Source organism: Macrobrachium nipponense, chromosome 32 (assembly GCF_015104395.2).
Source record: "Macrobrachium nipponense isolate FS-2020 chromosome 32, ASM1510439v2, whole genome shotgun sequence".
NCBI lineage: Eukaryota > Metazoa > Arthropoda > Malacostraca > Decapoda > Palaemonidae > Macrobrachium > Macrobrachium nipponense.
Genome location: NC_061094.1, coordinates 38,717,434 through 38,731,349, shown reverse-complemented (window position 1 = coordinate 38,731,349; position 13,916 = coordinate 38,717,434). Strand labels below are relative to the sequence as shown.

General features: G+C 34.7%; 1 protein-coding gene across 1 annotated transcript; it reads right to left on the bottom strand.

Annotated features, from left to right (window-relative positions):
* Positions 1-390: 390 nt before the first annotated feature.
* LOC135207351 (putative exonuclease GOR) lies at positions 391-8,025 on the bottom strand. Its single transcript, XM_064239080.1, is given in 3 exon segments — positions 391-2,502; positions 2,505-2,848; positions 7,861-8,025. Coding segments are annotated over 2 exon segments (864 nt in total). The 5' UTR covers positions 2,839-2,848; positions 7,861-8,025; the 3' UTR covers positions 391-1,972.
* Between the last annotated feature and the right edge of the window lie 5,891 nt (positions 8,026-13,916).

The window sequence follows — 13,916 nt, the reverse complement described above, 5'->3', positions numbered from 1 at the left end:
ATGCACGTTCCTGAAGATTCAGCAAATTTATAAATAAAAGTACATTGAATTAGTGGTAATATGTCTTCGCATTACAGTGGTATTACGTATCTAACTGTAATGCATTTTACTTTGTTTTCTTGAAGTTGTTAACGTTCCATTTGTACATAATGGTGCTTATGTACAAAGTGCTCAGTTTTCTGTTCGAATTTATTACGACTTACAACCTTAAGTGCTCTTAACACTAGTTCAATGAAGCCTTTTATAATCTAGCATTCCGTTTTGAATTTCATTAGATATTTGTTGACAAGGACATTGTAGTTCGTCCATTTAGTACACTTTTGTATCTGAGAGAAAACGAAAAGAATATAAATTTATTGGAAATTAATGAATTCATACAAGTTCATTTGAAATAAAGTTTATTTTTAATGAAACCTTTCAAACACAATTACTTATAATATTCCGTTAAGATTTACAAAGAGAACACAGTCTTGACAAAACCTTAATGAAAGAGCTGGTAATATTGTATGAGGACAAAAATGCTCATCGTATAATAGTTGAATGTGGAGATTTTTATAACTAAAGGAAGAAACAAAAACTTAACTGGTACAGTAGGCACTTTAAGGCACTTGTATAATAGTTGTCGGTTGTAAGTGCTCACTTTTACAACTTGAAGAACAAATTACTTAATTGATACTGTAGTTATTTCTAAGGCACATTTACATGAATACATTAAGTGAATACAGTCAACTGATTTGAGTTGTCTTTCTAAGGCACATGACATGAATACAATACATAGGTGAATACAATCAACTGATTTGAATTGTAAGTATTTCGAAGGCACATTACATGAATACATAGGTGAATACAATCAACTGATTATAGTTGTAAGTGGACATTTTTGCTACACATAAAAAAAAATCTAAATCATAAGGTATTCAGAAAAAACTATATGATTACAAATGCTAAGGTATTCTTACAACAGAAAAATATACTTATATGATAAGGTAGAAATATTCCAAGGCACATTAGATAACATTAAATGATTAAGTATATGAGGACAGTTGAAACACACACGTCTTGTAAATGAACACTACTTAGCATTGGTGGAAGTAGTAGTAGTAGTAGTAGTAGTAGTAGTAGTAGTAATAGTAGTAGTAGTAGTAGTAGTAGTAATAATAATAATAATAATAATAATAATAATAATAATAAAACTTAGCATTGGTGGAAGTAATAAAAAAAAAATATATATATATATAAATGAACACTGTTGAGCCTTGGAGGACGGAAGAAAAAAAACCAACAACTACGACTGAAGGCATGTGTATATAATCAAACCAGTGGAATTATTCCGAGGCATAAACACACTATCCTCAAAACATAATCGTTAACTAGTAAATTAACCTTTAACTTTTAAAGTAAGAGAGAGACAGCTGATAATCATTACCTAGTAAATTACATCTTAACAAGTACTTTTGTACAAACGAACTAAAATTACATCTGCATTAAGAATTGTGTAAACAAACGAACTAAAATTACATCTGCATTACGAATTGTGTAACAAACTGAAACTACATCTCTTAAAAAATTACGTGTAACAAACTGAAATTGCACACACACCACAGCTGTGCAGATTACATATAATAGGCTGCTCTTTGTCGTCAATTCATAATTTTGCCAGACTATTACCGGTATAAATTTACATATGAACGAACTGAGTGTCCGGCTTTCATACCTTCTGCCATTATAGCTGGAAGATCGTTCCAAACATTCTTGTTTCAAGAAACTTCAGGATTGAAAAACTATTAATTTCTCTGACGACTTCATGTTAGCTTTTGGAATAGTACTAAATAATAGTACTCTCACAGAAAACAATGGGCCAATTCCTTCCACAACTGAAATTTTACGAATAATGTAATCATGCAGAGTACAACCCGTTAAAACCAAGTAATTACTGAATCCCCGTGTGTATTAAGTTCCATTAACTAGGATTTTATGCCCTTCGAAGAGCAAGCTTCATAGCGGCAGCTGCATCTCTACCACATTTATAAGAACTTGCAGCATTTGTGCTACGTGGTAAATAGTAGTGGTCTTTCAAATACTGGAGCGAATTCATGAACGGAAGACCTTTCTTGTGTGGGTATAATTGAAGCGTATCGACGACTTTATCATGAATCACACGCAGTTTGATTAAATCGCTCTCTAACCCATGGCCCACTAGGATGGTGTTAGGACCCCACAGCGTCCGCAGCTTTCCATGAACGTCTCTCATGGTGGTTGTCACACCAATGAAGTCAGACGACTCGAGTCCTGAAAACTCTGTGTTGTAATCCAAAATAGGATTGTCAGGGACAACCATCGTTTCATAAACCACTTCACATTCGGTGTTGACAACGGACAGGCAAGCCACTTCTAGACCCCCTCCGGTGTAGATCATTTCTGTGTCTACGGCATAAGCTTCACGAGACGTCACAGAAAAGTTCTCTCTCGTGAGAAAGTAACCAGTCATGTTGTTCAAGTCAGGTCTTCATGGACATGTTGAGGGGCAGTTCTGCAAGGGCTCGATGGGGGTCGCCTACCACAACATTTAAACGGACGTCCTGGGTGTCCACTGTTGGAGTGGTAGCGACAAACTTCAGGCTGACGCGATTTGCCATTTTCTAGCACAGCGTAAACTTCTCCACATCTTCTGCATTTCCTTGAAAACTTGTCTGGTATCTGAGTATATCTATTTCTTGCGTTTGATATGACCGCTTGACCTTTGACTCTTGGATGGGGACGTGGATAACTGTACTGGTCCAATAAGCGATCAGAGAGGAGACGACGCTCAAGCTTTGTGTACGGGTCGCCACTAGCCATTGCTTCCGGTCTGTAAAGAAAACAACAAAAACCTTAGTATATTAACCTATTCGGTCTGTAAAAAAAAAAAAAAAAAAAAAAAAAAAAAAAAAAACCTTGGTACATTAACCTATTCTGTTTACTGTTTAAAACAATATTTGACCTTGTTTTCTTTCAGTCAAGCTAAATTGAAGTTTAATTTACACTTGCAACAATAACCGGCCTAGTTTTCTTTCAATGAGCTAACATTAAATTCAGTTTACACTGACATTAATTTGACGAGAAGAGTAAAAAAAAAATGACAATTCACGCCAAACCGATGTAAGCAACAAAGGTTACATTGCACATTAGGGTGGGCGATGCATACGAACTATACATTGTAAACTTATGCTCCAAGTTTACAAAAGTGCATTTTTGTCGACATCCATGACCCTCTCTACACTTATTGCGGCAATGATGCTTGGGATATTTATGTGAACTGTAAGTAGTTGAGGTCAGCATATTAACTTGTACTGAAGCGTGAAGTCTAGGCTATTTTTCCCGAAATTCTTACTGCAAGAAACACACCAAACCCTTCGTCTGATATTGAAGGACTTTCTAAAATCTAATTATAATATATCAGTTTCCATTGACAACTAATTACAATATATCAGTTTCCATTGACAATTATTTAAAAAATCATAAGTTGGTACCAATAGTCATTCGGGATAGCTTTACCTCAATAACAGATAGTACCAATAGTCATTCGTGATAAGCTTTTACTTACCTCACCTCAATGACATAGTAATAGTCATCATAATGGAGTTAGCAATGCTGCTTCATTTTTTAACACAATTAGAAACTACGAAAATTAATCACAGTAACAGTAACGCCGGCAACATTTGTAAACATTTTCAGCTAGCTGTGAATTGCATCACAAGCATTTCTTATCATTCATAGACCAAATTTACATTTGCATTAAAAATTTCCAACTTAATATTATATACGAATTATTAGGCACAATCAATTTGAAACAAAATACAACCATGGTTTTGACAGAAAAGAACAGCAAACGTTAACTACACACACACACACACACACACATATATATATATATATATATATATATATATATATATATATATATATATATATATTATATATAAACTATTCAATATGTTCCTTTCGAGAAATAACAATGGACGTATTAGTTATACATTCGTCTTATCAAAAGCCTGCAGCAACATTTAGCTTTCGGTGACAGACAAGTCTGTTGTTGTTCGCAACTACGAACTAAATTTAGTGTTTATTCGTCCTTATACTAAACTAAATAGTAATTTCGCCCTTGTAATACACTAAATAATCATAAACTAAAAAGTAAATTAGCCTTTATAATACACTTAAATAATAATAAACTAAAGAGTAGATTCGCCCTTATAATACACTAAATAAATGAAAAATTTTAATCAACTTGTTATTATATCACCTCTAACAGCATGGGAATGTTTCCTCAAATGTAATCTAAAAACAAAACAAAACCTTTATATTTTAGTAATAGCTATTCTCCTATAGCTATACTCTTATAGGAGAGCAAATGTACGCTGAAAACAGCAATTAAGTCTTGAAAAAATGATTTTCCCAAACGGAGACAGCAAGTAAGTCTTGAAAGACTGACTTTCCCAAACAGGGGAGCAGCAAGTAAGACTTGAAAGACTGTCTTTCCCAAAAAGGTTAACAGCAAGATTAAGACTTGAAAGACAGACTTTTTCAAACAGGGGAACAGCATGTGAGACTTGGACTGACTTTCCCAAACAGGGGAGCTGCAAGTAAGACTTGAAAGGCTGACTTTCCCAAACAGGGGAACGGCAAGTAAGACTTGAAAGACTTTGACTTTCCTAAAAGCCATTGACTTTCCCAAACAGGGGAACATCAAGTAAGACTTGAAAGACTGACTTTCCCACAGGGGAACTGCAAGTAAGACTTGAAAGACTGACTTTCCAAACCAGGGGAGCAAGAAGTCAAAAGACTTTTGGGGAAAGAAACTGACTTTCCAAAAAAGACTTTAAAGACTTTGACTTTCCCAACCAGGGGAACAGCAAGTTAAGGACTCAAAAGAATTTGGGGAAACTCCCAAACCAGAACAAAGGGCAAGTAAGACTTGAAAGACTGACTTTCCAAAAAAGACTTTAAAGACTTTGACTTTCCCAACCAGGGGAACAGCAAGTAAGACTCAAAAGACTGACTTTCCCAACCAGGGGAACAGCAAGTAAGACTCAAAAGACTGACTTTCCCAACCAGGGGAACAGCAAGTAAGACTTGAAAGACTGACTTTCCCAACCAGGGGAACAGCACAGAAGACTTGAAAGGACTTGAAAACTTGCCAAAAAAGACTTTAAAAGGACCTTCTTGAAAAAACTTCCAACCAGGGGGCAACACGAAGTTAAAAGGACTTTTCAAAAAGACTTTGACCCTTTCCCAACCAAGGGGAAACAGGAAAGTAAGACTCAAAGACTGACTTTCCCAACCAAGGGAACAGCAAGTAAGACTTGAAAGACGTCGACTTTCCCAACCAGGGGAACAGCAAGTAAGACTTATAATTGACTTTCCCAACCAGGGGAACAGCAAGTAAGACTTGAAAGACTGATTTTTCCAACAGGGCACAGCAAGTAGACTTTGAAAGACCCTTTACCTTTCCCAAACAGGGAACAGCAAGTAAGACTTGAAGTGGAAACTTCGGATTTTTTCCCAAATAGAAGGAACAGCAAGTAAGACTTGAAAGACTTTTGACTTTCCCAAACAGGGGAACAGCAAGTAAGACTTGAATGACTTCGACTTTTTTCCCAAATAGAGGAACAGCAAGTAAGACTTGAAAGACTTTTGACTTTCCCAAACAGGGGAACAGCAAGTAAGACTTGAATGACTTCGACTTTTTTCCCAAATAGAGGAACAGCAAGTAAGACTTGAAAGACTTTGACTTTCCCAAACGGGGAAAGCAAGTTTTTAAGACCTTGAAATGATGTCACTTTTTTCCCATAGGAAGGAACAGCAAGTAAGACTTGAAAGACTTTGACTTTCCCAAATAGAGGAACAGCAAGTAAGACATGAAAGACGTTGACTTTCCCAAACAGGGGAACAGTAAGTAAGACTTGTAACACTTCCACTTTCCCATACAGGTGAACGGCAAGGAAGACTTGAAAGACTTCGACTTTCCCAAAATGGAACAGCAAGCAAGACTTGGAAGACTCCCCAAAAGCGGCAGTGGAGATGGAACAGAGAAAGCAGTGGGTTGGGTTCCTGTCACCACCACTACTTTACCACCCACCCTTGATAAATCACTTACTGAACATCCTGAAGAACATATTGAGGGTAACCAGCACATAATTGACGATGAATCAGTTATCTATACAGATATCACTTACCTTGCAATTGCGAGATTGGAGCGAGAAAGAGCTTCGTGCTATTAAGAGGAAAATATCGCAGCGTAAAAATTCCACATCCTCAATTTAGATTAATGCGAACACGTCACGAACACGTCACTGCGTAAAAAACTCCATTATCATAACTAATCGATTTATGTAAACACACCTTAAATAGCCCCTGAAGGTTAATTGTCGGTTGAGTACTGTGATTACTGTTATTCGAATGGAAGGCAGCCCTAAATCCACGGCGAATTATCGACGAACGGTACTTGGCTCACGATGACGTTTGGATTCAACAAATGCACCGTGACGTCGCGAATACATACTGGAAGTTGCGACACATACTGTAAGTTGCAGCCGATTTAAAGAAATATCGATTGTACAATTACCTTTATCGACGTTTGACTATTTTTAACACAACTTGCACCGTTCAACTAAATGCTTCGATATTAATCACGTAAGGAAGTTAACAAAACCAGGGAAAAATTAACGCCTTGTAATTGAAATTACATTTTCCCGTCAGAGCGAAAATTGGTAGCTAGTACATGGATGTGATCACTAGTGACGATCAACATTCATTAAACAACAGGGATAATTATAAAAATGGTAAAATGGTAAAATAATAGACTAAATAGGCAATATTAGGCACCATTCAGTAACATCCGAGGTAATAGACTTATATTCACAAAATGCGAGTCAAATGAACTAGGGTAAAATATTAGGCTAATTAGACAATATTAGGCACCATTTAACATCCGAGGTACTTAACTAATATTCACAAAATGCGAGCCATATGGACTATGGTAAAATATTAGACTAATTAGACACAGTTTAACATCTGAGGTAAAGAAAATAATATTCACATAATATTAGCCAACCAGTTGCACAATTCATGAGGACAACCATTCACGACCGGATATCAAACGTGGTTAGACCGACGTGAGAGTTTTACAACTTGGCAGTGATACAAGTTAAAAATAGATTCCAACGCAGTACATTTCGCATACGTTCACATTATCAGAAACGGGGTTCAATATTATGATGGAAATAAGCAAAAGAGGGTCCAGAGGTTCCAACAGGAGGGGAGCATATGATAAGGGAGCATATGATAAGAGTTGGTGAAACAAATATAAGAGGTTATATACACATATAATATATAATTATAATATATAAAATCTATACAATATATACAATATACAAATAAATTCATATATCATATATATATAATGGCAATATACATGTATATGTAATGAATAATTACCGTGATCCATATAAATTATTCGAGCTACACATGTACTTCAATATCTAATCCGCTCTACCTCAGAATTAATATGTTTTCATATACCGAACGGGATTTTTTTTAGTTGATAATTTCATCGTTTCGTGGGTTCGAAACAACAAACCCCAACACCCACCGGACCCCGACCGGCCGGACATAGATGAAACCAGGAATTCAGTGACGTTATAGAGTAGGAAAAGTAGTTTGACTGTGTGCCCCGGTATATGACTTAGCAATGAATTAAAGCACCACTAGAAATATCACGAGACCTTGAAACTTGCTTTAACCAGCATATAGTATTTCCCCTCCATCCATACGGAAACAAACAGTTTCGAATGATAGACTGTGGCCAAGTCTTGTACTTACAGATGATAAGTGGGCAGCGATGAAATGTCCTCAAAGGTTTTGTTGATAATAGAGCAGTTCTGCTAAGGTAGAACGAACTGCTTACTCTTGGAGTTTCTCTTCGTAGAACACGCAACGCAACGGAGTGGACTGCACATGTGTTTCTCGGGGGAAGGCTTTAAATACGAACACACAGACTCATGACACAACGTACAGTTTCATTAACACGTTCGTACGAGACGTGACTGTCCCAATTATTGCACAGTGATCATGTTATGCTCAGGAGGAATTGTATGGGATTTGAGTATGGTCTAAGAGCACTTGTCTTTGGAAACGAGAGGCTTCTGAAAGTTTTTATTTTGTTGTTTTTCTTTTGCTGGTACCTTCTAAACCTGTTTATTTCGTGACACAAGACCGTTATGGCGATTGAGTACGCATTATCGATTTTTTAACCTTAACGATGTATCCGGTAGGAACACAAACCACGCCTTGTGTGTGTGTGTGTGTGTGTGTGTAGACGCCTGAGTTCATAAATACTATATATATATAAATACGATATATATATATATACATATATATATATATATATATATATATATATATATGCATGCATGTATATATATATATATATATAATATATATATAGTATATATATATAGTATATAGTATGTTATATATATTAATATATAATATATATATATATATATATATATATATATATATGCATGTATATATATGCATGTATGTATGTATATGTATATATATATATATATATTATAATTTATCAATAATGAAAACGTACGTTACCCGCGGATAATTATCGTACACAGTGAGACTGAATACTAGGATAATGACGTCATTGCCTCAAGCGAATTCTAACCGCTGATTGGTCTTAATTTCTCACATGAGCCGAGGCACAACACAGATCACGAATATGCGACCGGGACATGAAAACATAGGTATTGAACGATGTTTTTATCTGTTTTTTTTTTATTTGATTTTTTTTTGCAATAAAACGATTTTTGGTCATGAGTGGCGGGCGAATGGACGTTTTCCCTCTAAAGGCCACTGGAGGGAAAAACGTCAGAAAACGCGTTTAAAGTTTTATCTTTTTTTACTTTGAAAAACTTTAATAATTTAATTAGAGAACTTTTTTTTATACCAAATTGAAGCTTAAAGTGCCCTCTTTATGATTGTCGCAGAAAAAGTAATAAACTGCATTAGTTTATTAATAACTAGTGAATATTTACAATAAATAGTTTTATGCTGTTTACCGGTTTTTTATTTTTATTAAATATTTTCCATAAAACTCAATCTATATAATTGTAACCACTTACAATTTACTTATTGTTAAGGGGAGAAAAAAATTAAAATGTGTGCACATTAAAATATTTCTCCTCACATGCACCTAATAACAATTAGAAAGTGTAATTAAAAATTTACTTTTGAATAACTATTTTTAAATTGCAATTAGATGAATAGTTGGTGAAATTTTTTAATGAATAGAGACACATTTTTTAAATTGCAATTAGATGAATAGTTGGTGAAATTTTTTAATGAATAGAGACATTAAAGTTTTAGGTTAATATTAAATGACTAAATTCTAATTGTTCACAATGAAATATAATGCTATTAAATAAATATAATTAAATAATTATAGAAATTGCAATTACCAAAATACTTTATGTTCATTATTCACTAATAGTTATATAAAATTATGAAGCATTACGTTATTTATTATAACAGTCGTAAGCGGATGTATAAAAATTCAATTTGGTATAAATTTTTTTTTTTATATAACTTGCAAACTAAAGTTGTTACGATTGTAAAAGAAAAGAAAAAAACTTTAGATAAGTTTTCTGACCTGTGTTGATTATTGAGTTTGTTTAATGTAAATTTCAATCAAAACTGTAAATTTTTTCTTGTAAATTACTTTAAATGCATGAAAAATTATGAGACGAACTTCATTATTAAATTAGTTCAGAAAATTATGAGACGAACTTCATTATTAAATGAGTTAAGAAATAATAACAGGAAATATTCTCCAAAAAAAAAAATTGTTAACTACTGCTTGCTAACCTCTATTGAATTCGTGTTATATTTATTAATTATGGAATTTGGTTTAAGACTCATAATGCTCTCTTAACTCGAATAATAGATAAAATTAAAGTCCGGATTGTACAGTAGAAGTTTGGTGGGTAAGGTGTGAGTGCCCGTTATCTATAATAGAGTGTTAATGAGCTCTATATCAGCTGGGCATGATACCAACCCTACTTCATCTCCACTCATTACATGATAGAAAACAATAACAGGCATTCACGCAAAACAACAATAACAGGCATTCACGCAAAACTTCAACACTCTACTGTTTTCACTCTCCTGTTTTTTTTTATTTTGCGTAAACTTTATAGGCAATGATCCAGTGTGATTAAACTTTCTATACACAAGTATCATAACAATAATGTCTGCTGTAATGTTATCATCATTTTAAACAATAGTAATTAATAATTTTAATGTATTATCAAAGGTGGTGTGGTGCTGTATATGAATTTGCGTTTGTAAAGATAAAGACAATTCCTGGAACAATTTTTCAGTAGTAATTATTATTTTCCTAAGTACTAAAAAAAAAAAAAAAAAAAAAAAAAAAGCAGAGAAAAAGTGGATCCTGTGACTGACTTGGATGATTTAATTAAAAATGTTCTGGGAAGAAGGAATGAGATGTATTTTCTTATAAAATACACCAAGCAAAACAGGATAGTGAAGGCCAAACACCGGAGCTAACAGGCCATTCAGCTTATAGAAAGAGAAAGAAGGAATAGTTAAATAGAATCGGAAATGAAAACAAGAAAAAAGGAAATGAAAACAAGAAAAAAAAAAGTTAACAGGGAAGAGAAGCAAACGCTAAGAAGACTTATATCTGCATGCAATGAAAGTGGGGATATTATCTGCATGCAATGAAAGTGGCAACACTATCCCGCACTGTTAAAACAGTAATGTGCGAGTTACATAAGACTAATAATACGCACCTTTATGAGTTACATAAGACTCATAATAGGGACCTTTAAATTTTGCTTTTTCCGAAATTTTTGGTTTTCGTGCCAAACTGTAAAAAATAATATTGTATTTTTACCATTAACAACTACTATAGTCATAAACTTCAGAACTGCTATTATTCACTTTCTGTGATTAACAATCCTACAGTTATCTAATTTACTGTTTTGTTGTGCATTGGCACTCTTTGCCTGCAATCGTTGTTGCCGTTTTTTTTTTTTATTCATCTTCAGATGAATCAGAAAAAGCATGTTCCACGTCCTAGTGTAAAGGAACTTTACCTTAATGCATCCGGTAAATTGGACTGAAAACCGCACATTATGTTTTTCAACATTGCACTGGTTCCTTCCTTTACATTCACGTCTCAAACGATACGAGACTGACTAAATGTGTACCATGATAGATTGCTCCTTCAGGCACTAAACTGGTCACTGCATTGAGCAATAGCAAAAACATTATTATTACCAATTTTTGTCAAAAGTACCAAATTAAGGCTAGAAAAGTAGTACCAAAGTACTTGAAAGCAATGTTAGTACCAAATATAGTACTAACACAGTATCAAAGATGGCAACCGTTCAAAGACGCAGTAAAAAACCACGTGACTGAAATGGGAAGGGGGAGCATGGCTGTGATTGGCCCATTCGGCTTCCCCAAAAAAAACCTCGCCTCCAACAAACCGTACACGAATCAAGACCTCCCGAAAGATTTTTAACCTTAAAACAATGCATCGGGTAAAAAAAAAAAAATAAATAAATAAAATAAAAAATATACATATATATATACATATATGGATAAATATAATAATTATATATATATATATAATATAGAAATAGATATAATTTATATATACACAAGGTTCATAAATACTAATTTACATATAAATATAGATAGATATATAATATATATGTAATAGATATAGCGTTCATAAATACTAATTTATAAAACTATTTTTTACATATAATAAAGCATGCTTGATTAATTTCTGCCTGGAACAAATCGAAGGCAAAGAATCTAGTCTCTCTATTCCAGTACTCCGACGACTGACTGACTGCCTTTGCTGTCAGACGACACCGACTCTGCAGATGTTCGTTACCTTGGCGACAAGCAGGCGTCTCTCTCACACCTCCCAATATATGCTCTCAGAATGCTGGATATCATAAAGAAAGTGTTTATTAAAATGTGTTGGGGATTTTGAACTTATATTCTGCTTCTCTCGGGGGCCCTATTTAAAACAAAATATGTTTCAGAATATAATGATTTTTTATTCTAGGTTAATGGGAATTTTTTCAAACCTCCCCCATGAACTTGTTTAAAAAGATAATGACTCATGGAATGAAATGGAACTTTTACTCTGCTTTCGTCTCGGCCTTTATTATGTGCTTTGGAATGTAATGAATTTTTACTGCTTAAATGGAATTGTTGAAATTTGTGTGTTTCAGGATAACTTGTAAATAACTATGAATATTTTATATAAGAGGCCTATATAAATAAAATGAACATTTACTTTTTTTTTTTCATCATCGATCATTCGGTAGGGTTTATTATTTTTTATTTTTTTTTTATTTTTTTTTTGGCACTCGATGTCTGGCACGGAGGAATAGAATAAAAAGGCAGACCCAGGCCTCTGGCCAACACAAAGAGAGAGAGAACAGTCACTCCGGATTTGTCGGTTGCGAATATACATCACATAGAAAGACCGTTATTTGATATTCCAGCTCGAGATACATTTTAATGCACACAAACAACGACGTAATGCTCCTGAAAACAAACACACGATCGGTACAAAATTTATTGAAAAAGGTACATGGGTCGACACAAAATTTTAATAAACACAAAATTTTGATAAATATATTGGAAGTTTAAGTTATACTACACTAAATTATCACTTGATAAATTTATTGGAAAGGTAACATACATGTGTATTTGATACATACACACACACACATATATAAATATATATATATAATGTATATTTAATCAGTGTATTCTGACCTACCACGACAATTGACAAGGCTTAAACAGGCTCTTAACAAGCTGGTGCAAGCTGGTTACTTGAAATATTTCATCAATGTATTCTTACCTACCACGACAATTGACAAAGGCTTTAACAGGCTCTTAACAAGCTGGTTACTTGTTTGGGGCTATTGCATGAGCACTTGGCCTTGCTGCGTACTTAGGAGTAAATTTCATAGCTCGAACCGCTTTATATTTGGCTACTGCTATACCACATCTACCATGACCGCTCTCTTCCCGGTATGACACCTGTTTCTCCACAAGTGTGTCATGAATCACACGTAATCGGATTAAATCTAAGGCTTGGGCAACGAGGATGGTTTTAGGGCCCCAAAGTGCCAGCAGTGCTTTATGAACATTTTTCATGGTGGTGGTTACACCGAGGAAGTCATTGAAACCGAGTCCTGTAACCTCGGTGTTATAGTCTATTATTGGTTTATCAGGAACAACCATAGTTTCATTCACCACTTGACATTCGGCGTCAACAACTGACAGGCCTCCTACTTCTAAACCCCCTTCTGTGTAGACCATTACTGTTCCAACTGCGTAGGCTTCTTCAGTTGCTACTTTAGCGTTGGTTGTAGTTAGTATGAAACCATCCAATTTCAAACTGTTCAGGGCTTCATGGACGTGTTGTAGGGCCGTGCTGCAAGTTCGTAATGTGCAGGAGTCGCCGATACAATTTTGACCAGTTTTGGCAAATGGAGGAGTGCGGGAGCGGGGATGGTACTTACAAATTTCAATCTCAGTAGCTTTGCCATTATGGTCCACTTCATATTCCTGCCTACATCTTACGCATTTTACGTATTTCCTTGAGCACCTATCAAGGATCAGAGAGTATTTCCTATGTTTGGTATTATTGCGTAGCCTTTATCTGTTGGATGGGAACGCGGAAAGCCACGCTTGTACAACAACCGTTCAGAGAGGGTTATAACCCAGAGAACATCGTTGAGCTCGTTGTTGTTCTCAGCAATGGCCTCCTCTACAATTTCAGTATCGATGAACTTGATTGT